The 23058-nt window shown below is 48.7% G+C and overlaps 1 protein-coding gene across 1 annotated transcript; it reads left to right on the plus strand.

The window, feature by feature from the left end:
• The first annotated feature begins 20073 nt into the window (after positions 1-20073).
• On the plus strand, positions 20074-21934 carry LOC123124540 (homeobox protein Hox-A4). The gene is made up of 4 exons (XM_044545131.1): positions 20074-20367; positions 20472-20579; positions 20727-20919; positions 21520-21934. The coding sequence occupies exons 1-4, from the start codon at positions 20134-20136 to the stop codon at positions 21675-21677; spliced, it is 693 nt and encodes a 230-aa protein (XP_044401066.1). The 5' UTR covers positions 20074-20133; the 3' UTR covers positions 21678-21934.
• Positions 21935-23058: the final 1124 nt, after the last annotated feature.

The following is a 23058-nucleotide window of genomic DNA, read 5'->3' on the forward strand; positions in this document are numbered from 1 at the left end:
GTGAATGAATCGGTCAGACCGAAATGCACACAGATGTTTTGGAAGTTTAAGTCTATGACGAATCAGGGAGTCCGAGTGCTCCTCACACAGAGTGGTTCGAATTTGACTTGATCAAACTTTGTGATGTAGCATGAATAGAGTTTGATACGAGAAAAGCATAGATAGCTAGAGGAAGTTCTTAGGCATTCTTGTCCATCCATTTGGCAAAAGAGAAAAAGCCATACAATCAAAGCAACAAATGGATGTCCTCGAATGAGTAAAATATGCAATCAACATGCTCACACAATAAAATGGCAAATGAAACATGTGGCAAAGCATGCACAAACACTCTAGCATCTATCAAGCAATTGGCGATGACTAGGTCATCTATATATGAGTATATTGACTTAGGAGTCAAATGAGAACATTTAATCATAGGTCATACTCATCGTTTAAGCACAAGTGGGGTTACCACTTTTTCATAAAGCATTGTTGTGTTCACACCATTAGAGTTGCTTTAGCTCAATTGATTAGAGTAAAGCTCCCCTAGATGTGATATCCCCCCTAAGAGGGATGAACTAACCTTGGGTTTTGTCGATGATGACTTCATGTAGATGTTGAAGATGTGGATGCTCAATGTTGATGTAGATCATTTGGAGTAATCCATTGGAGTGAGTTGCACTTTCAATACCTACACGGGTTAGTCCCACAAGGAACAAACAAGGATATCCATAGACATAGAGTGATGTTCACACAAGATGATGTCCATGAGAGCATTAGGTTACCTTGTCCCTTATCTTACCAACAAGAGGGTTTGTGACTCTTTGAACTAGTGCAAGATATGGAAGTTGTTTGCACTTGTCCTTCCCAAAATGATATGAGTGAAGTATGTTGGTGGAGTCACTCTCAAGAACTCTCTAGTTCTTCTTCTTCGGGATCCACATCATCTTGATGGGAATCCTTGGAGTTGTAGTCGTACTTGACGAAGTGGAACTTGATGTAGTCTTGGGAACCCACTTGACCAAGGCCTAGTTGGTTGACACAAGTGCTAGACCGGCAACACCTTCATCTTGGGTGTCGGCGTCCTGGGAACTGGGGTCCCCAGACTTGCTTGCCTGCGGCCCACGGCGTGGCTATGCTAGCGGGCCTGTACGGCCCATCTTCATCAATAAAGCATTCAAGAACCTCGCGAGGGGCCAAGACTCGCGAGGCAGACGGCGCAAGACCTCCTTGGGAGCGGCCTCACCAGGCTGCCTCGCGAGGAGCGGAGATATCAAGGAGGAGCAAACCTCATGAGGCTCACGTGACGTGAGCCATGACGATCGGCACCAGGCGGGCGCCAGCGCGCTCAGCGTCCTTGTTTCCTCTTTGGTGCTAAGGAAGCAGGCGCAGGCGCAGAGTACCAAGGCATCAGGCAAAGGTTTCCATATCGGTGCAACAAGACCAAGACCAGCAGGACGGCAAGACGGAGGTCACCGTGGAGCCCAAGACAGCGTCACCACTAGAGCCTTTTGCAGGCGAAGACCGCTTTTGTCAGGATAGCTTGTACTAGTTGTCCCCTTTCAAATTCGCCCGCCGTTGTTGGATCCCTTCTTGCTCAATATTTGGGGAGAGGACCAGGGCCTATATAAGTAGAGCTAGCCACCACAGTAGAGGTGGAATTGATCGAGTTCTCATCCACAAGTCCACAGAGCACAAGAACACCTCAACCTCAGGAGGTTGTTCTTCCCCTTGTACTATTCTTCATCGGCCCAAGAGGCAATCCACCACCACACACTGGAGTAGGGTATTACACCACAACGGTGGCCCGAACCAGTATAAATCTCGTGTCTTTCTGTGTTGCGAGTGCATCGAGTTCGTCTGTGAGATCTTAGCGAGCTAGGGCGTGGATCGGTAGGAGGGAAAGAACTTCGCGCGCACCCCAGAGTTTGAACCTTAAGGGTTTTGCCGGAACCCCACATCCGACATTTGGCGCGCCAGGTAGGGGTGCGCCGGAGCTTCTTCTCCGCCAATCGACTTGCCGACGCTCCGTGGCCACGATGTCCGGTGACCCAAGGGCTGACTCCGACCGCTGGGCAGCTTGGCCAACCCGAGCGGTGACACCTGCCCATGAAGACCTCGACCCCGTGCTCTAGGCGCCGCGAGCGCCGTCCAACGCTGCGGGGCGCGGGCGGCGTGGCCAGGCGTCGTCCACCCTCACTCCACGGCAAGTGCGAGCCGCTGCAAGGGCAGCAAGCCACGCCGTAGCAACAGCGCCGCATTCACGGCGGGAGCAGGCAAACATGCGGGCAGTGCTCACGGTGACGCGAGAGCTGCTGCGGCGCCGGCTGATGGAGAGCGGCCGGGATGCACTGCTGGAGCGTGTTGCCGAGCTGCTGGATGCGGCCGCATCAGGAGCGCCGCCCTTCTGCTATCAGCTTCCTTCTCAAGCCACGCCGGAGTCTCACGGCGGGCCTCGCCGCAACCACGCTCCATCAGGTACGCCTGGGGGCTTCGTCAACACCAGCACGGCCGGCGGCGCCGGGGGCTCCACCGCCCTCATGCCGCCCGCGACGAGCATGAGTACAAGCGTCGCCTCCCATGGTTCCAGTGGGATGCCGCGTTACCATCCTCAGGACGCCGCGTAGGGCCGGGCGACATGGAGTGTGGGGCACTACGGCGAGGTGTTCGGGGTGACAGCCCCGGAAGCCTACGTGCCCCGCATGATGGACCAGGGGTACGCACCGGAGGACGACCCTGGCTCGTTCCTCGGAGAAGAGTGGAAAGAAGGGACGCTGGAAGTTGAAGCCTTCCAAGAACAGACAGAGAACCGCAACGATCGCGCCAGCGACAACGACTATAGGGCACCACTAATCTCTCAGGAGCAGGCTTACGCTAACCATGGGCTGCAAGTGAATCAGGTCACGGCGTCGGTCGGCGACCCCGGCGCAGTAGCATCCCTTCCGCTGGGGGAATCACGCTGGGGGCCACGAGGAGGGAGCCAGGAGTAAGGCCCCTCCCCGCGTCACGCGAAGCCAAGCAACGCCCGGAGGTAGGCCCTCTGTCGGGGAGGTGCCGGCGAGCCTTCCCCCGGCAGAGGACCCGTGGTCGCCGGGGGCACGGCTGGCGTCCCCTTTCCCCATTTGTGTCATCCAGGTTGTCGGTCGGCTCAAAGGTGGTCGAGGGAGGCGCAAGGCGGGGCTCTCGTCTGGCGATATGAAGCAAGGCCGGTTCCTGTGAAGAAGGCCCAGTGCCTGTGAAGCTCGCCGCCCGTGACACTCTCACGTAATAATGAGTGGGGCTGTACATGCCCCGGAGTCTCAGGGGTGCTGGCCTCAGGCCCTGGGGCTCCCTCCCACGCCTAGTGGCAGCACTTAGCTCCGCGCTGGTGAGAAGACTTGAAGACCCGAAGACTAGACTAGGCGTCGGACACGACCATTTGCTTTGGATCTTTTCTTCTGTAGCCTTGCTTTCTGGATTTGGATTTAAGTTGAAGTCAAGCTTTTATCGATGCGTGCGGGGGGGTGCATTTTCTCGTTCAAAGCGATTTCTTGCCATCTGGTTCTTACCTTGTTCTCGAGCTCACGCTCGCCGCCTCCCCCTCGCGGGCCCTTCGTGAGCGGGGCTGGGCCCAGCATGCGCAACGCGTGCGCCGATCGGTGCAGGAACCTCACGAGGCCCTCTCGGGCAGGTCAGCAGACCCTTCAGGAGCCCCGCGGCGACTCTCGACCTTAAAATACGATTCAGGGCCTGCCCCAGCTAAGGTAAACCGCAGCGGCAAGACTTGCCATCAGACTCATGGCCGGCCAAAACGCACCCTTGATTCAGCACAGAGAGATAGAAATCATGATTCATTTACATGAGGGGCTCCCCCTCCCAAAATGCTCTCACAATCTTCAGGGGCCACGCCCGAGTTTTTGCATACAGGGTGAAGCAGTAAAGGGACGAGGAATTAGCCGGATATGTCGCTCGCCGCGTCCTCCGCGTCATCTTCGGAAGCGCCGCTCGCGTCGCTGACGTCGTCGTTGGCGCCGCCGCCACCATCACCAGCGCCGGCGTCCCCATCATCGACCACGTCGCCTCCGTCTGCGGCGACTACCACCGCGTCGTCCTCTGAAGTGAAGGCTCTGACCAACGCATCCACGTTGTCCTCCACCCACCGCGCCAGGTCGCCCCGGACGGCCTGTGGTACGGGGGCAATGGCAGAGTCGAAGTCGAAGTCGGGGAAGGTGTTCCTAAGGTGGCTGAAGACGCGGGAGAACGCGCGCCCGAGCAGGCCCCGGCTTCTCTCCTCCACGAGCCAAAGAGCCCTGTCGGACCGGGCTTCCAGGCGCGTCACCACATCGGTGAAGAAGATCAGGTGGCTGGCGTAGTCTTTCAAGTGGGGGTGCGGTGCATTCTCATCGCAGATGTGGCCCAGGGCGGTATTAGCCTTGTTCCGAAGGTCCTGAAGCATGGGGGCGTGCTTTCGCTCCAGCGTCCGTCGTCGGAGCACTTCCTCCCTGTTTCGCCGCGCGACGGCCTTGGTGTCATCAACCCATTTCCGAAGAGAAAGCAGCTCGGTGCGGGCGGGGCCAAGTCGGCCTGCGCCGTAACCAGGGCGGTAGCCGTGGCCTCCCCACGCCTCTCCGCCTCGTCCAACCTGGGCCTGAGGGCAGCGGACCTGCCCGCATCCTCCATTCCTGCGAGCTTCAACTTCAAGTCATACCTACCCTCCAGGTCTGCGCGAACCTCGGCCACCCGGCGGTCGACTTCCTCCTGGACCCTGGCCTCGCGAGCCCCGACGGCATCTTCCGCCTGAGCAACTTGACGCTCCCTCGTCTCCAGTTGTTCGAGCTCAAGGCTGCGCTCCATGGCTTCCAGAGCCAGCGCCTCCTCACGCCTCCGGACCTCCTCTTCCTCTGCGGGCATCCCCTTCAGCGACGCAAGGGCGGCTCTGCGTGCATCCACCTGCTGCTCGAGGGATGCACTCCAGGCCTGGAGCTCCCACGTGCGCTTCTCCGCAGCCTCGCGACGGCGGTCAGCCTCGCGAGCCTCCTCCAAGGCTCGGGAGCAAGCATCACGGGAAACCTTGAGGGACGCCTCGGCCTTCGCATTGTCAAGATCACGCTGATAGCGGCCAAGATTGATGGCCACCCTCGGCTTACGCCGTTCCTCCACCAGCCGAAGACCTTTAGCCTCAAGGCGCGAGTCAACGCCCGCAAGTTCTTCACCAAGTCAGCTCATCGCGCCCATTGCCTCCTGGAAGAGCTCATGGCGAACGACGCTTCACCCGCGCTCGGACTCGAACGCACGGCCCACCTCGTCCTCCACCTCAGGGGCTGCAACGGGACATCAACTGGCGCGCCGCCTCTCGGCAGGGGGCTGGGGGCTGGTGCCGCTCCAAGCGCCGGCCCGACCTCGCGAGAAGCTCTGGCCGGACGCGGCCCGCTGCTTGAGGAGGAGCCAAAGGTCAAAGTCAACCAGTTGATGTCCATCACCAGAGGAGGAGACCGGGGAACGCCCGCCAGGCTCCAAGCCAGACCGTGCAGGAAGGGCAGCGAAGCCGCAGATTCAAGGCTCCATGAAGGCGAGCGCACCCCCTTTGCCGACCCGGTTCCGGGCGCGGCGTGCAGGCTCGGGGTGCACAAGGCCAGCGGGGGTGCCGAGGAAGGCGAGGATTGCTTCACGAGGGACCCAACGGCCCTGGCAGAAGGGGTCCTGAAGAGCTAGCGTCAGGAAGGAAAGCAGCAATCAAGAAATCACAAGGTGCAGTACTTACTCGTCGATAGCAAAGTATGTTCGCCGCTTCAACGGCCCAAAGATGTTGTTGCTGCTCGGGGATCCTTTCCTCTTGTGGAGCTCCTCGAAGTCCACGCAAAGCCGACCGAAGCGCTGGACGTGACGGCCGGTGCGAGGCGGGGCCGAAGAAGAGCTTGGAGGGACAATTTCAGGGGTGCCTAGCTGTGGTGAACAGTCGGGCGCCGTCTCGCTATGACCTCCCGAGGCTTCGGGGGCTTTGACCTCGGGAACCGCATGCTGCGTCGCCTCAGTAACCGACACCCCAAGGGAGGGATCGCGAGCTCCCGAGGACGACGCCCCCGGATCACCCCGCGGCATGTGCTCTTCAGCGCTTGGGCCGCCGGCCTCCGTCGGAGCTCGCCCTCCTGCGCCCTCACTTGGGGCGAGCTCGGCACCGGCGGCGAGGAAGGGGACCACGTCGATGGGGTTCTCGCGGGGCCCCACCAGGCCGATCGGGCGCAGGCCCCACTCATCAAAGGAGGGCATGCTCGCGGCAAACTCATCCTTGTTCTCGCAACAGTACAACAGACAGCTCTTCCTGGGCATGTCGTCCGGCAGAGGGGTACCCGTCAGGACCATAAGCACTGTCTCCCGCATCTTAAGAGGATGCCATTCCTCTTGAAACCTCATGTGGTCCTGACTGCTGAGCAAGGCCCACATCGGGCGGGAATGGCGCTGAAGCGGAGCGACTCGGCGCTTGACAAACTCCTTCACCACCATAGCCTGGCCCAGACGGGAGTGAGGCAGGGGCTCATGAGCTTCTGATGGCCCCAACCGGAGTTTGGAACAGCAGGCCCCGCCGGAGCATGGAGCAGAGGGCTGAGCACACCGGCGTCGACAAACACCCATCGTGTCCGGAACTCGCTCGTGGATGACGGAAGCTCAAAGTCAATCCCTGCGCCCACCGTTGCGGCCACGGCCTGGAAGCTCACGCACCCCGAGCTTTGACGAGGGTGAGTTAGATGCAATGAAAAGAAATGGCGGAAGAAGGCCACCGAAGGAGCGATGCCCATCATGGCTTCGCACAAAAAGGCGAAGACGGTGAGAAGGGTCACAGATTGGGGGTCGAGATGCAGCATGTGGATCTGATAATACTCGAGCACCGCGTTGAAGAAGGCGGAGAAGGGAGGAATCAGGCCAGCCCAGAGGGCATCTATGAAGATTGGGACCTCAGTGGCAGCCCGGGCCATGCGAGTGCGAGACGCGGGCCAAGCCACCGTCACTCCCCACTCGTTGAAGCTGGAAGCGAGCATTGGACGCACCTTGTCCATGGCCTCGTCGTTGAGCACCCGGGGTCTGCCGAGCGCCGGCTCGACGGCCGGAGGCGCGCTCGGCGAAGACAAGGGTTTCTTTCCCTTGTCTGCTTGTTTCGGCGCCATGGCGATGGAGCTGGCAGGAGGCAGGTCAGATCGGAGAGGAGAAGCAGAGTCTCGAGGAAGCAGAGGGATTGGGGAAGCAAGACATAGGCGACGGAGGAATAACTATGTAGACTGCGGGGGCCGCATAGCCAGGCAGATTCAGAGGCAGCGTGGGGAAGTGGAGACGCCCACGTCCAATCAACCGCCACGCGTCGACCAAGGCCGCAGGCTTTTGGGGCCCGCGGCGCTCCGCACTTAACACTTGGCTTCGCCGCGAAGCCAAGCCCAAGCGCACCTTGGGCCCGGGGGCTACTATCGGCGTCCTGGGAATGGGGGTCCCAGACTTGCCTGCCTGCGGCCCACGGCGTGGCTATGCTAGCGGGCCTGTACGGCCCATCTTCATCAACAAAGCATTCAAGACCCTCGCGAGGGGCCAAGCCTCGCGAGGCGGACGGCGCAAGACCTCCTCGGGAGCGGCCTCACCAGACTGCCTCATGAGGAGCGGAGATATCAAGGTGGAGCAAACCTCACGAGGCTCACGGGACGTGAGCCATGACGATCGGCACCAGGCGGGCGCCAGCGCGCGAAGTGTCCTTGTTTCCTCTTTGGTGCTAAGGAAGCAGGCGCAGGCGCAGAGTACCGAGGCATCAGGCAAAGGTTTCCATATCGGTGCAACAAGACCAAGACCAGCAGGACGGCAAGACGGAGGTCACCGTGGAGCCCAAGACAGCGTCACCACCAGAGCCTTTTGCAGGCGAAGACCGCTTTTGTCAGGATAGCTTGTACTGGTTGTCCCCTTTCAAATTCGCCCGCCCTCGTTGGCTCCCTTCCCGCTCAATATTTGGGGAGAGGACCAGGGCCTATATAAGTAGAGCTAGCCACCACAGTAGAGGTGGAACTGATCGAGTTCTCATCCACAAGTCCACAGAGCACAAGAACACCTCAACCTTAGGAGGCTGTTCTTCCCCTTGTACTGTTCTTCATCAGCCCAAGAGGCAATCCACCACCACACACTGGAGTAGGGTATTACACCACAACGGTGGCCCGAACCAGTTTAAATCTCGTGTCTTTCTGTGTTGCGAGTGTGTCGAGTTCGTCCGTGAGATCTTAGCGAGCTAGGGCGTGGATCGGTAGGAGGGGAAGAACTTCGCGCGCACCCCAGACTTCGAACCTTAAGGGTTTTGCCGGAACCCCACATCCGACATTGGGTATATCCGGAGTCGGAGTGATAACTTCTCTCGGAGTGATGGTCGGAGCTGGATACCCATTCACCAACGTGAGCTTGATGTCTTCGTTTTGTGTAGCTCTTTGATGATTTGTCCTTCCTTTCCGAATCCTTGCTTCTGCGAGAGGTTCTCCGTTCATAGCGATCATCTCTACTTCTTCTCTCCCTTGGAGGTGATTCTTCTCTTCTACTTCTTCTTTTGGGTGAATCTTCTCTTCTTTTGTAGGGGGGCGCACACTCATTGGATTAGGGGGCTCACGACTTGAAGATCTTTTGTCATTGTAGCACCTTGCCTCGGATCTTCTTTCCTTGCTTCTACTCTTGTAGAACTTGTAGAAGTTCTTCACCATTAGGCTCAATTCCTCATTGAAGGTTTGTTTCTCACTTGATGATGTAGGAGTATCACATGAGGCTTTGTAAGCACCACTTGACTTGTTGTGAAGCTCTTCCTTATCCTTGAGTGACATCTCATGAGCAACAATTCTTCCAATGACTTCCATTGGCTTGAGATCTTTGTAATTGGGCATCATTGGGATCAATGTGCACACGGTATCATATTTTCCATCCAAGGCTCTGAGTAACTTCTTGATGATGAATCTATCAGTCATCTCTTCACTTCCTAAGCCGGCAATCTCATTCGTGATGAAAGCAAGCCTAGAGTACATTTCAGCGACACCTTCACCATCCTTCATTTTGAACTTGTCAAGTTGACTTTGAAGCACATCCAATTTGGATCCCTTGACGGAGTCGGTACCCTCGTGCATATCAATCAAAGTATCCCAAATTTCCTTTGCATTCTCAAGACGGCTGATTTTGTTGAATTCTTCGGGGCACAATCCGTTGAAGAGGATATCAAGCTTGAGCATTGTATTGCAACATCTTCAACTCCTCCGTGGTAGCTTCACGGTTTGGTTCTTTCCCATCAAAGAAATCACCTTGCAAGCCAATACACACAATAGCCCAAACGGCGGGGTTATGTCCAAGAATATGCATTTTCATCTTATGCTTCCAACTAGCAAAATTTGTACCATCAAAGTAAGGACCTCTACGGTGTTAATTTCCCTCGCTAGACACCATACTCTCCTAGGTTGTGAAACCAAGGCTATGATCACCAAAAGCTATGGAAGTCAAGGCAAATGGAGACCAAATCTCTGATACCACTTGTAGGATCGAAAGTATGTCTAGAGGGGGGTGATTAGACTACTTGACCAAATATATATCTATCCTTTTCCCAATTTTAAGTCTTGGCAGATTTTAGCAACTTAGCACAAGCCAAGCAATCAACCTACACATGCAAGTCTAAGAGTATAGCAGCGGAATGTAAATTTTTTGCATATGGAGGTAAAGGGAGGAGTTTGGAGGGAGCAAACGCAATGTAGACATGGAGATTTTTGGCGTGGTTCCGATAGGTGGTGCTATCGTGCATCCACGTTGATGGAGACTTCAACCCACGAAGGGTAACGGCTGCGCGAGTCCACGGAGGGCTCCACCCACGAAGGGTCCACGAAGAAGCAACCTTGTCTATCTCACCATGCCCATCGCCCACGAAGGACTTGCCTCACTAGGGTATATCTTCACGAAGTAGGCGATCTCCTTGCCCTTACAAACTCCTTGGTTCAACTCCACAATCTTGACGGAGGCTCCCAAGTGACACCTAACCAATCTTGGAGACACCACTCTCCAAATGGTAATAGATGGTGTGTTGATGATGAACTCCTTGCTCTTGTGCTTCAAATGATAGTCTCCCCAACACTCAACTCTCTCTCATGGATTTGGATTTGGTGGAATGAAGATTTGAGTGGAAAGCAACATGGGGAAGGCTAGAGATCAAGATTTATGTGGTTGGAATGGAATATCTTGGTCTCAACACATGAGTAGGTGGTTCTCTCTCAGAAAATGTATGCTGGAAGTGTAGGCACGTTCTGATGGCTCTCTCCTCGAATGAAGAGTGGGTGGAGGTGTATATATAGCCTCCACACAAAATCTAACCGTTACACACAATTTACCAAACTCGGTGGGCTGTCTTGAAGTGGGTTGTCTTGCATATTGGACCAAGTGAAAGCTCTTCCCTTGATGGGTAACTCAAGAAGGCCCAGATGCCCAATTATCTCATTAAAGATGAACATGTCATTTAGGTCCCCTCCAGGCAAATTTCTGTTATCTATGGACCAAATGAAATTAAAGTCTCCTAAAAGCAGCCAATTCTCATCAACAGGAATACTTAGGTTATATAGCCAATTGACAAAATTATCTCTAGCTTCACCCTGACAAGGCCCATATACAACAACCAAAGTACATTTTTCATTGTTCAATCTGGACACAAACTCAACAACTACAGCAAACTGCTGAATTTCAAGTAAGGTTCCAAGAAAAACAGAAGAATTCCAGACCACAAGAATTCCCCCAGAGGCTCCCATTGCAGGAGAGCAAGCAAAGCTGTCAAATCTCTTAGGGCAGAAACTCTTAATTGACCTAGAGTCAAAATATGAGCATTTGGTTTCCTGCAAACAGGCAACAGCACACTGACTTTCATCGATTTTTTGCCTAACTGCTCTCTGCCTAGCCTCAGAATTTAAACCTCTGACATTCCAGCACAAAACATTCCAGTTTCTACAAAGGTTACTCATTAAAACATAAATTGAGAAGGTCCACCAAGCATACAACACACAATGCTATATGAACAAAAGAGCACATAACAGTCTGACCCAGCACCATTACAATAAAGTTTGCATGACAAAGTGACCAACAAAAGGACAGCATAAGAGCAAATTTAAAGGCTTGCCAGACCCAATAGTAAAGGAGCACACTATTCATTTGCATTAGTGGCAGCAGCAAGAGGTGGATCCACCATAAGAGCATCCACAGTTAGGAGTTGAGCATCGATCTCCAGTTCCCTTCCAATTTCTTGCAGACGAGCAACAGGTGTAGCTGGTGGGATCTCCTCTTGGGCTGGGTCATCTGGCATCTCAGAAGTGAAAGGCTTTGCTCTGGGCTTCCTCCTTTTGGGTTGTATAGAAAGCTCCTGGAAAGTGGGCTTGAAACCATCACGTTGGGCCGAGCTCCTGGTGCATCTTCGAACAGATGTGTCCACAATGGGAGTGGGCGCCAACGTCTTGCGAGGCCTTCTAGCTTTAGGGGGTGTTGCAGTTGGAGAAGAAGAAAGCTAAATGTCTGAAACATCTTCAGAGAACAAAGCCCGAGCAACCAGCCTAATTGGCTCCTGGTCCCTCCAGGTCAGCATAGGTAAATCCATGTCTCTGAAGGCCAAGTCCCAACTCCTCTTAGATAAAACCACTGGCTCAATAGGCTGCAGAGCAACAGGTTTTGGAACATTGTAGACAACAGGAGCCTGCAAAAGGTTTTCAAAAGACCTTCTCCATATCATCTCAGGCGGCAAAGGAGGTCCAAAAGGAACAACATCAGGCAGTTCCACTTCAGGCACAATCAGAGGAGGTTGGTAAACCACAATAGCCCAGTTTCTAACATCATTAATTGAAGTTACTAGTCTACCCCTATTGATAGCAGTGTAAATCTGGTCGATTAGGATGTCAAGTGTCAGGGGTAGACAGTAATTTCCATCTCGCAAACACTTGCTTCGGGAAGCCCACAAATGATAGTGGGTGTTTAGCCGCTTCGTTCAAAACTTGGGAGAATTAGCATTCACGTTTGCCCTGGGCCCTGGCAACTAAATCCAAATCCAATTTTTATTCGATTACGAATATTCACAGATAATTCTACGCTTTGTTATTTATTTCTTCAAAACCACAACAAAGATTTATTCCACCTTTATATATGATTATGATTTAGAAATGTCGTGATCTTCGAATTCAGTAGGTTGGATACACTTTGAGTCAAACAGTTATTTCATCCAATACAATATGCTCACACGAAAAACAGTTCACCTTATGTCAATCATACAAGTACTGAGGATTACCTCGCCTAAAATATTCGGATCATTACAACACATGGACAACATAGGGGGTCTTACAACATAATCCATTCAGAGACATGACACAACATGCAATGACAATAATCTAATGATAATTTCAACTGCTATCTAAAGAAGAACTGGGATTACCCTGGGCTTCAGATAGCAGAAGCAGCAGGACCTCCTCCGTCTTCAAATGCAACATTCTTACTTCCTCCAATTCTTGGGTTGCTTGCATAATGCGTGCAGCTAATTGCATAATTTCCAGCTTCAAGATCGAGATTACCTCATTCATGGCAGCCACACCACCTCTTTCCGCCTCTATTAGAGCCTCAAGAACTATAATATTTGTGCTCAGACTGCTCTCCGACGGTGTTGCCTCTGAACTGCTACCATCTGGTAACATGGATGGCGCACTGCTTCCACAAATAGATTCTGGGGTTGTACATTGTGTCCTAGTCTGAACGGCATCCTGAAAGGTTTCCGCTGGACATAAGTAAGAGATAGTTATCGCATGATCCAGGCAGTAAGCTTACATGGAAAACGACATACGAATTATTGCCGAGCATGGCAAGCTATATTTAAATGATTCGAAGCAGCATCAGCCGAAAAGAAATTAAAATGGTAAGATGAAACTAGGGATGTAAGTGGCAAATAAACGACATCTGCCAGTCCCATCTAGTTAGTTTTTGCTAGCTCCCTGGTTCATTTTCCTCAAAAAACAAAAACTCTTTTGAATTATCATACCACTAGTGGACTTTAATCGGGATTAAACGGGACCCAGTTGACATCCCTAGTTGAAAGGGAGTGTACCACCGCTATATTTAATTTGCCAAGGCATCTAAGCAGTTGAAATAATCTGAGAAAGCACTTAACAGTGTGGCCTCATATAAACTACGAAGAGAGTCTTGTGATGAAGTTCAGAGGAAAAGTTAAGGACTCAAATGATTTTTTGGTAAGTAAAGGGTCATCAAAATTATAAGGTGGGATTTTTTTCAAAACAATAGAACATTAAATTCTTGTAAAATTTTCATGCCACATGATCATTAATTATGACATGTATATGTTTCTACAAGATATTTCATGGGTGAATATCTACCTTTCACAATCTTATAAGTATGGATTAATGGTTACATTGATGCATGATATTAGTTCATAGAAAACACCATGAGTGTTAAATGGCTAGAAGACATAAAAAGATATATTTTCTTCTTTCTCATTCATTACAATAAATGAGTATCAAAACCATTAATATAGAAACAAATAGAAAATGATATGCATTAAATACACTATTTTATGCATGATAGTAAATACATACACCATGAGTACTATATATAATGGTAATCTTATCTGTGGCGGTAAATATTTCAACGCTTCTAGAATTACATGGTTCTAGAAATATAAATATAACATGTCACACGAGATGACATCTGGTTTTGTAAAAAAAAATCGATTAAGATATTGTTTATTAGTTATCCTCTGGTCACGAAAGAGGGCGTGAAACAAATCACCCATTTTGCCCTAAAGAAGGGCGCAGTGAGGGCGTGAAACAAAGCACCCATATTTCCTGTAAGAAGGGGGGCCATGAGATTGAAACGTTGTAACCCAATGTATCCCATTCCATCACATGTAACATCTCAACACAATTAGTCCTAAACCCTTCGTCCCTTTGCCTTCTAAAAAAAAGCATTATGTATTTGACCTACACGTGCATAAGGTTAGTTGTAGCCATTTTTGGAAGTAAGAATGTGAAACCCACAAGGAGCTAAGGAAATGTTCCTTTCCCATTGTAGAGATTTACCATTGATGTGCCTACAAGTTATTTGGTTCCACGCATAAAAGTAGTCTAGTTGATTTGATTAGAAGTGTAAAGTATCTAGAGGGCTAAATTACATGAATGCATTAGGCTGGAGAGAAAACATTAGAGGGCGTAGTATGGATGAAAGTGCTTGTGAGGTGTTTGAACTAACTTAATCGCAGATGGAAAATATTATATTGTTGTGGTATCTGCAATGAGAGTGGAGCCAAAGAAAGACTACATAATAACGTCTTAGTTATGTATCACTCACAACCACCATAACCACACCCAACATTTCGTAGACGTATAGTTATGATTAAGGTCTTCTCGTGGATGTGGCATCAAGCGGATGAGTCTCTATTAATATCATACCATAGGTCCACTAGAGAACAAGGTAGCTTGTATCACCATAGTACGTTGGACTCCACATTCCAATGGCATTGGCATGCTTCACACCGCCTTAGGTCACATGTTGTGCGTTCAAAGTTCGCAGAACACCGTGAATAACATCTTCATATTCACATCACACAAATTGTATAAATTACCACATTTCAATTGTAGATCAACTATGGTTTCTCCATGACCCAGATAATAAGGGAACTACTCAAACATCAAGGCGCAAAACACGAACATGATGGCCATTTAGATCGACATGAATGATTAAAGTAATTGTCACGCTTATACACAACAACTAGGGATCAAAACGAATGAGTTTTGAGATTAGAATGAGATGAGCGCGAGAGACATTGGTGATATCAAGGAAGATGGTTGATCTCGTTGCCCTTGGCCTGTTTGCTCAAACTATTGGTGGCGGCGGCTACCCTCTCGAGGATTCCCATCTAGATCTAATCTAGAAGAAGAGTACTCTTTATTATTATTCTATCTAGAGTATCTATGTTCGTATTCTCTCGGAATGACTTTCACATATGAGAAGCTGATGATCTGGCCGTGGTGTCAGTGCACAGTACGACTGTGGTATGAGTGTGCGAGCTCATACTAATGGCCAGTTAGTGTTCTAGTAATCCAGAACATGGTGGTTCTTATTGCATTTGGAGAATTCAAGCAAAACTCAATTTTTGGTGGAAAATACGAAAATTCAACACCAAGGTGCAAAAAGAAGATTTCAAATGCACTCGTCAATACTATTGGCTGATAATATCTCATGAAATCTCCATCACGATTGACGTGCATCAAAGGGGCCAAGAAAAAGGTGGAGGTGGAGACAGTTAAGGAATTGATCCGCCAAAATTGTTTGCACTAAGGATAGTAATTAACCATGTTCACTAAAACAGGGTTAAAATGTGTAGTGTTTTAAGCGAAAACACCACTACATAGCCAAACCACACTGACCCCTCATCACTGACGAACCCAAGACCAAACATCATAGATGAGGCTCATAACTAACGGGTTAGCCAAGGCTTTCAAGTGATAAAGTATGAGGCTCGGCAAGGTAGATATTGACATTCCTAAATCAGGTGGGTGAGTGATGACTTGTTCGCTCCACTCTGGATGCCCAAAATTGGGATGTTTTATCACAGATCGGTTACTAAGCCTTGACAACAGTGATGTAGTGTTAATATTTACGGGCCTATTTTATCAAACGGTGTGGGTTATATTTGATGTATCCCCTTTAAATTTCGCCTAACCCATGTTTCCCACTCTACCCTCCCACCGTCACACACCATATGTACCTAGCACCACTCCCTCCTGTCCTTCACCATCCCTGGTTGTCCACCAACTTAGATCTTAATCCTGTTCCGAACCTGCAATCCTCCGTCTTCTACCTCCCCTCCCTTCCAGCATTGATCCATCGCTCAGAGAGAGTCCAATGTCGCGGCCAGCGTCGTGCATTGCGTCGACAAAGATCGTCCCTCACCATGTGTGGCACATCTTGTCGTGGGAGTCAATGTCTCCCCACACGACCGCTACCACCCAGCACTACCAGACCTTCACTCCCATTGTGTTCTCCAATGTTCTGTTGTTGCATGGTCTCTATCCAGCCGTAGGACGTCCGATCTCCCACTCCGTCTTACATGGTCGTATAGACAACATTTGATTCCTAGTTTTCTGGTCGCTGCAACAATCATGATAGTGAGCTCCATTTCTTTCTATTAATGCTGCAATTTCAAGTTTGCTATGTATCTTATGAATGATTCATTATTACTATGGTATATATCTCTTAGGTAATTTTGATGTGCATGTTAGAATTCTGCGTGTACAGAGGAAGACTAGATTTTGAAGTTTAAGGTTTGACTATATAGGTTATATTTTTATTGTGGATGATGAACACGCTAAAAATATATATGTCCTGGTAGTTGTGTCCACATGGTTTCCTAGATAGTAACTTAGACATACGTTTATCTCCCATCTATCATATTATCCTGCCAATGAACAGGTTATGTAGTCATATCAATTTTGTAAGAACAAACCCTTGGCCAATAAAGAATCTGCTTGGAGATAGAGTGTGTACCATTAATGGGAAAGGGGTAGGCGATTAGAATGAAAAAAAAACTAACATATGATATTGTGTAGGTAATATCTGAGGCAAGTAATGCCTAAATTTTAATCTCTATGTGAAAATTATGAATAAACTTTTAGGCTTAAGGCGTGACTATACATGTTTTATTCTTGTCGCCCATGATTGAAAAGATCAAATTATGTTTGTCCTAGTAGTTTATCCACATGGTTTTCAACACAATAAGTTTGATAAACTATCAAGCACCTATCATTAGTATAGTCATCAATTTATGTAAGGACATAGTGTTTGCGACCAAAGAATTCGTTTGGAGAAAGAGTGTGTATCATTCGTGGGTAAGGAGTAGTCAGTTTGATTTATTCTCTGGTAAATATGTAGAATGAAACAACTAATATATGATATTGTATGGATAATATATAATGCAAGTAATACTTACTTTGTATTGTATTTTTTTCTGTCTGCATTAATACTGGAATTTTGGAAGCTTGACCTATGATGAAACTTGTGACCTTGTTGCCAACTAAGTATGCCTACCATTCAATGCAAGTGTTTTGGAGTAACTTCAATTCTGTAAATCATGGATTTGAATGTAGGTGCCTACTTCACATTATCCATTATATCTAACAAGATCAAATACATATCATTTCTAGTACTATATGTGTATGCCTATTAAGTACAACAAATGAATGTGTTCTTTATTTTGTGTCAACAAGGTTATTGCGCCTTCTTGGCTACTTTCTAAAGCCAATGTAAGTTTTCCACTTAATCTAGTTTCTTCCCATTTATCAAATTGTTACTTACTATGCATTTTTCATCCTCTTGTACAAGATCTATGTGTATTATAACTTTTAAAAAGTCCGCCTTTCCATTCCCAGTGGATTGGTTGACATTATTGTTCGTTCTGTGAACCCAAATGGGAGAAGTGGGAGGCTATTTTAAAGGAGTTACACACTCCTTAGAGTGCTAAATTTGTTGAATCATATTGGCATGTGATCAATGTCAACTCCAAGACTTACCCGTCATATCTCTAGACATTTCAACATACAACTGTAATTTTCAAATGCAATGCTCTTATGAGATGAATGTCGATGTGCTTATGTATTGCGTAAGTGTATAAGTGTCTTGTGCATTCAACCTCAAGTTGTGAAAGAAAAAATTAGTCATCATTGATCAGTCGAATTAGCATGGCCAGTTAGTAATGAACATACTATGGTAAGTGGTATAAGCTCATCACTGACCGGTCAACTGGTCTGTCAGTGATGAGAAAAGTCATCATTGAACAACAACCACCGCCTAAGCGCAAGAGCGTCAATGATGTCCTCTTTTGACTGTCCCCATAGTAGTAAAAGCACCTGCCTTTGTGTATGATAAAAGAATAACCACGCCTTTTGTGATCAGAGGGAGTACTTAAGAGAAGACATACCAATTTCCTTTAGTTTTCTTATAAATTGTCAACCATTTTACTTACCAATGTTAATAAAAAGAATGGCAGCATCATATTGTGCGTATGTTTATCCGCCCTACGTATATTGCACTCAAATCTTGAAATTAAAAATGATGTATGTGGTATATGCTATCTCATGATGACCTATTGCGGCCGCGTGCACCACATATACAAAACATAAACATGGTACTTAGTTCAAATGGAGGAATCGGCGAGGATAGAATTTGGTGGTGTTCAATACCCATACAACTTCATTGACCCAATGTATCTAAGGGGTTGTTTGGTTAAGCTTACTAGAGATGGCTTTTGGTTTATGATCCAAAAGCCGAACCGAACATGTTTTGGTTCTTGGCTTATAGGCTAAAAGGCATATATTTATATGCTTTCGGCTTTGTCATGTGACTTATATCATAATTTAACAATATCCACTCAAATGCATCAATTAACTCATTTTAATAGCCATTTTACTAAATGACCTACAATGTTTACGTGCGTAGATTGTTTGGAGTACGTCAAAAAATGTGAACACAAAAGCCAAAAAATGTGAGTTATCTCTCCTAACGGTCACCGTACCAAAATCATATGCACGTGCATAGATTGTTTGGAGTACGTCAACTGACTCAGGGTTGCTGACGTGTGTCGCCATGCAAGATCACGTGCACGGACGTAGATTGTCTGGCCTACGTCAGCTGACTCTGGGTTGCTGACGTGTGGGCTAGCTCGTAAGTTGACGTATGTTAGTGAATCCACAACCCATTTGCGGACCTGCAAGAAAACAAGACATGTAACCATTTATTCGGTAAGATTCAGATGATGTTCCCTAATTCTATACATGCATACTTTTCTGCTATAACATTTTCATGGGTGAAAAGTATCTTGTTTTTACACTGACATAGATCATTGTGTGTCTGTAAAGTTCGTCTATGTATTACAAACAATGATACATATTACCCGTACAATAATCTATCCGTAAATAGACTGCTTTTAACTAAAGCAGACTCTGAATATAGTTTAAAAATTGTATGCATAAACAACAAAATCACTATGTATAAGCTATCCGTTAAAATCCTAGACTCTCTGTAAATTTACAGAAAAATGTAACATTTTCATGTTCATTTCTCTTTCCTCCACATCACTAAAATCTCTATGTGGCAACCCTCGCTTGAGACTAGACAATGTGCTACATGTCCTTACATATGCATCCTTATTTTGGGCAGAGTCTCATGGGTGTGAAATCGTTGAAGAAAAAAAAATCATGATTGACAAGTTGATTGCTTTCACACTAATATGCATGTTTTAACAAAAACTTCGATGTTTACTAGTTTAACAACGAAGTTTTTGATTTCTTTGGACCTACAATAGGGTTCTCGTGGATGTGGATTCGTTAAGTTTTCAATCAACCAAAACCGTGTTTTCCCATGCGCTTCTAAATTTGGCACAAAATCAGTGATGTCCCGAACAAATCATACTGGCCAAAAAGAGTATTTACACCCAAATAAAAATGTTTCTTTATACGTGCATTTCTTTCACTAAATTTAGTATCAAGATTGTGAGATTGCCACGTTTCCCATTAAAGTTTCCACAAAGATACAATCATATCGCCGATGAGTACTCCGTACTCCAAAACAAACACCAAGTAATAATTGTATATTAATTATACAATCGTATCTCTTAGACTAGCCACAATGGATAGTAACATAGACTAGTAATATGGGCATGTTACTAGTCTATGTTACTACCTCTACAGTGGGGAGTAACATAACATGCAACACTTCATTTATTAGGGTATAGACACATCTTGCCATGATATGTGTGATGTTACAGTAACTAGCTATGTTACCACATGCCTCTTTTTCTTCATTAATTACATGTCACATCATCTATTTTGTCTAGATAGGTGTGATGTTACCACCTATGTTACTTTCATTGTGGATAGTCTTAGAAACAGGGGAGCAAAAAAAGGACTCTAAGAAAGAAAAGGAGAACAACCCACAGAAAAAAAAGGAAGGAAATGGGGCGGAAAAATCTCAATCTCCAGTTCCCAACTATAAATGCACACCCCCACGACGCCTCGGAGCCGCCTCCTCCTCCCTCCCTCCCTCCCCGCTCTCCCGCCCCCCATTCCCGCACTACCCAAAGCCCGCGTGCTCGCCCCGCCTCCTCCCATGGCCGACTGCTACGCGCCGGCGGACATGGACGAGCTCCACAGGCGGTGGCTGCCGCGGGAGATTTTTGCCGATATTGGCATCGCCGACGCCGCCCCGCCATCCGCCGCCGCCGTCGAGGACGTCGCGGTGCACCTCACCGGCATCCTCGGCAGCAAGGAGGGACTTCCGCGCCCGCGCCCGCCTCCGCCTCCGCCGGCACCGGCCCCTCACCACCGCCACCACGCGTCGCAGGTTCGTACGCGCTTTCTCGGCGGACAGCAAACATTCGGGGTTTTGGTTGGTTATATATGCTTGGTTAACTGATCGAGGTGGCGTACGTGCGTGGTTGTTTGCAGGTCTCGGGGCTGGGAGGGACGGCTCCTGTGGTGTACGGCGGCGGGAGTAATGGTGGCGGCGTGCCGGCGCCGTGGCCGGTCTTGCCCTACTCGCCGCCCCAGTGGCAGGTGAGCGGACGTGGCCTCTGTTACTGCTCCTCCTCCCTTCTTCTTTTAATCCCTACCTTTTTTTGTTTTTTCGTTTTCCCCTTGTTGGCTTGTGAGTTCGATTTCTGCACCCTTTTTTAACGCTGGTGATGATTGCTTTCCTTCCAGGTCCCGACCAATTTCGCCAACGGCGGCGGCAGCGCCCGTTTCCTGGGCCCAAGGCATGCTCCGCCACGGCCCTCCCACGGCCCTCCGCCGGCCAAGCGGCGTCTCGGCGGCACCGGTGGCACCGGCGTGTTCCTGCCGCGCGCCCAGGGGTACCAGTACCAGCACAAGGCTGCGACCAAACCTCCGGCCAAAGGTAACGCCCGGCGCCTCTTGTTTTCTTGCGCTCCGTTCTGCGTTACTGCTGCTACGGTTTGGGTTTTGCATGGATCTCGTGTTGGGCTTTGGGCCGCTTGGGTGCATGTTTGGGAATACCAAATCTTCGCTGCATTCGCGTGAACCTACTGCGCATGCTTCATCAGTTATTATTGATGTTTTCCTTGGCATGAAGTAGTACTTTTCGAGCATTGCGAGGCTTTAATTGGTCGAATTGAACACGCTGATTACCCCACCCCATGGATATGCTGCAATATTTACCCATGAATGAATGAATGATAAATTGCCCGTTACCACCTGATGATAGATAGGAGTAGAGCCCACATGCGACTCGACTGTTCCATCGGATGCCATGCCATGGAAAACAGAAATGGATCTCTGCAACGCAGGAACCCTGCGTTTTGGACAGTGCGCTCTGCCCCGTGCAGGAGTAAATCTGTTGCCATCAAAGTACCCAGCCAGCCCTGGGCTTTGCCCACCCTGACACTTTGCATCTTTACCTGTAGATTTGCGTTTTTCTCCACAGCTACAAAAGATTGCTTAATTATGGCCATTCATTTGTTGTTATGTACTTACGCAGGCAGGAATCCACCAAAGGAGTTACTTCAGGGGCAGTACCAGCCAGTGCAGCAGCAGCAGCAGCAGCAACGCGCAGACCAAGAGGAGGCAGCGGAGACGACGCAGAAGCAAAAGGCTAGCGCAGCGTTGCTAGCGCTGCCCCAGGAGTGGACTTACTGAGCGGGATGAGATGATGGCGAACAAACCAGTGCAGTAGCTAGCTAGCAGATCATGTTTAGTGTTGTTTTGTCGCGTCATGCAGGCAGCAATAATAATAATGAATAAAATATGACTAATAAGGAGTGCAGTAGGGTGGGTGGAATTACAGTCTTATAATAGTACCATTAGCTGAGAAAACTATGGCGGATCCCTTGGTGTATCATCATCTTGTACTACCACCAGCCAGCAGTAATAAAGTGGCGCCTATGAAGAATAAAGGTTGTGCCATCTCCAAGAATTGTTATCCTTGTATCATGTTTGCTGCTGCAATGCAATGCAGATGTAGTGGTAACTTGCCTGCTTCTTTTTCATGCTCCCATCCGTGCTTCCTCATACATGGCCTCTTGAAAGAAAATAAGCCCCGGTCCCATTCCCTGAAAATCAGGGGATGATTAGATTAGAAAAGAAAAAGAAAAAAGAACAGCCGTAAGATGAAGTGAGAGCACGGATGCATACATGGCTTGATTTGATTGGAAGAAAATAAGGTCCGGCACCACTCCTTGAAAATCAAGGAAAAAATGATTAGATTAGAAAAGAAAAAAGGAAAAAAACAGTCGTAAGATGAAGTGGGAGCACATATGGCAGCATGGAGAGGGAGCAGGCAAGCCGGATCCATATTTGGTTCGGAGTACAGCACGGGGCGCACGCGACAGAAGGCGATGCCCAAATTGCAGCCTGGAATGGAAAGTGAGCAGTGGTGCGTGCAGGACACACAGTACACAGAGCAGGCGCAGCAGCACGGTGGCTTTTCTCAGTCTCCCTACACCCTCCTCCTGCCTGCTCACGGACAAGGTGGCCACTGCTGGCCCAAGAAACCGGTCAAAAGCATCCTAGACCGTGGTATTGTTTAGCTTATTTCTGTGCTGTTTCTCTGAGACAAGATAGGACAAGCATCAATGGTGGGAGGAGGCACTGATCCGACCGTGGATCCTCCGCGGCACGCCCCGTGTTCCGAGAAATTTTAGTGTTTCTTTACCGTGGAAGAAGCATGGGCGCCGGTTCGATGATCTCTTGGTTTGGCCTTCATGTCAGTACGACGTTTTGGCATCAATTTGAGACGGTGAAATCAGCTCTCCCTGTCAGAAGGAAGAGAGAGGAGATTGGCGGAATATGGTGGATGTATTATTGAGCCTCGAGGGTGAGTATATGTTGAATACAAAACTTGAACGGCAAGAAGCCTCTCCTGAATATAAGATAAGGTAGAAGACGGATTACAAATTCAAGACTACCAAATACATGTAACCCAAATATACTCTAACATTCACAATGCGCAACGGAGAAAAGCCCTACCATCGATGAGCCAGGGGTACATGGGATGATTGCTCATGGCAGGAAAATGAAG

The sequence above is a fragment of the Triticum aestivum genome, chromosome 5D (assembly GCF_018294505.1).
Source record: "Triticum aestivum cultivar Chinese Spring chromosome 5D, IWGSC CS RefSeq v2.1, whole genome shotgun sequence".
In the NCBI taxonomy this organism is placed as follows: Eukaryota; Viridiplantae; Streptophyta; class Magnoliopsida; order Poales; family Poaceae; genus Triticum; species Triticum aestivum.

Excerpts from the sequence above, each read along its gene's own strand:
- LOC123124540 (XM_044545131.1), top strand. The coding sequence starts at position 20,134 with ATGGCCGACTGCTACGCGCCGGCGGACATGGACGAGCTCCACAGGCGG. Across the intron at positions 20,368-20,471 it reads ACCGCCACCACGCGTCGCAG|GTCTCGGGGCTGGGAGGGAC; the intron begins GTTCGTACGCGC and ends GGTTGTTTGCAG. Across the intron at positions 20,920-21,519 it reads GACCAAACCTCCGGCCAAAG|GCAGGAATCCACCAAAGGAG; the intron begins GTAACGCCCGGC and ends GTACTTACGCAG.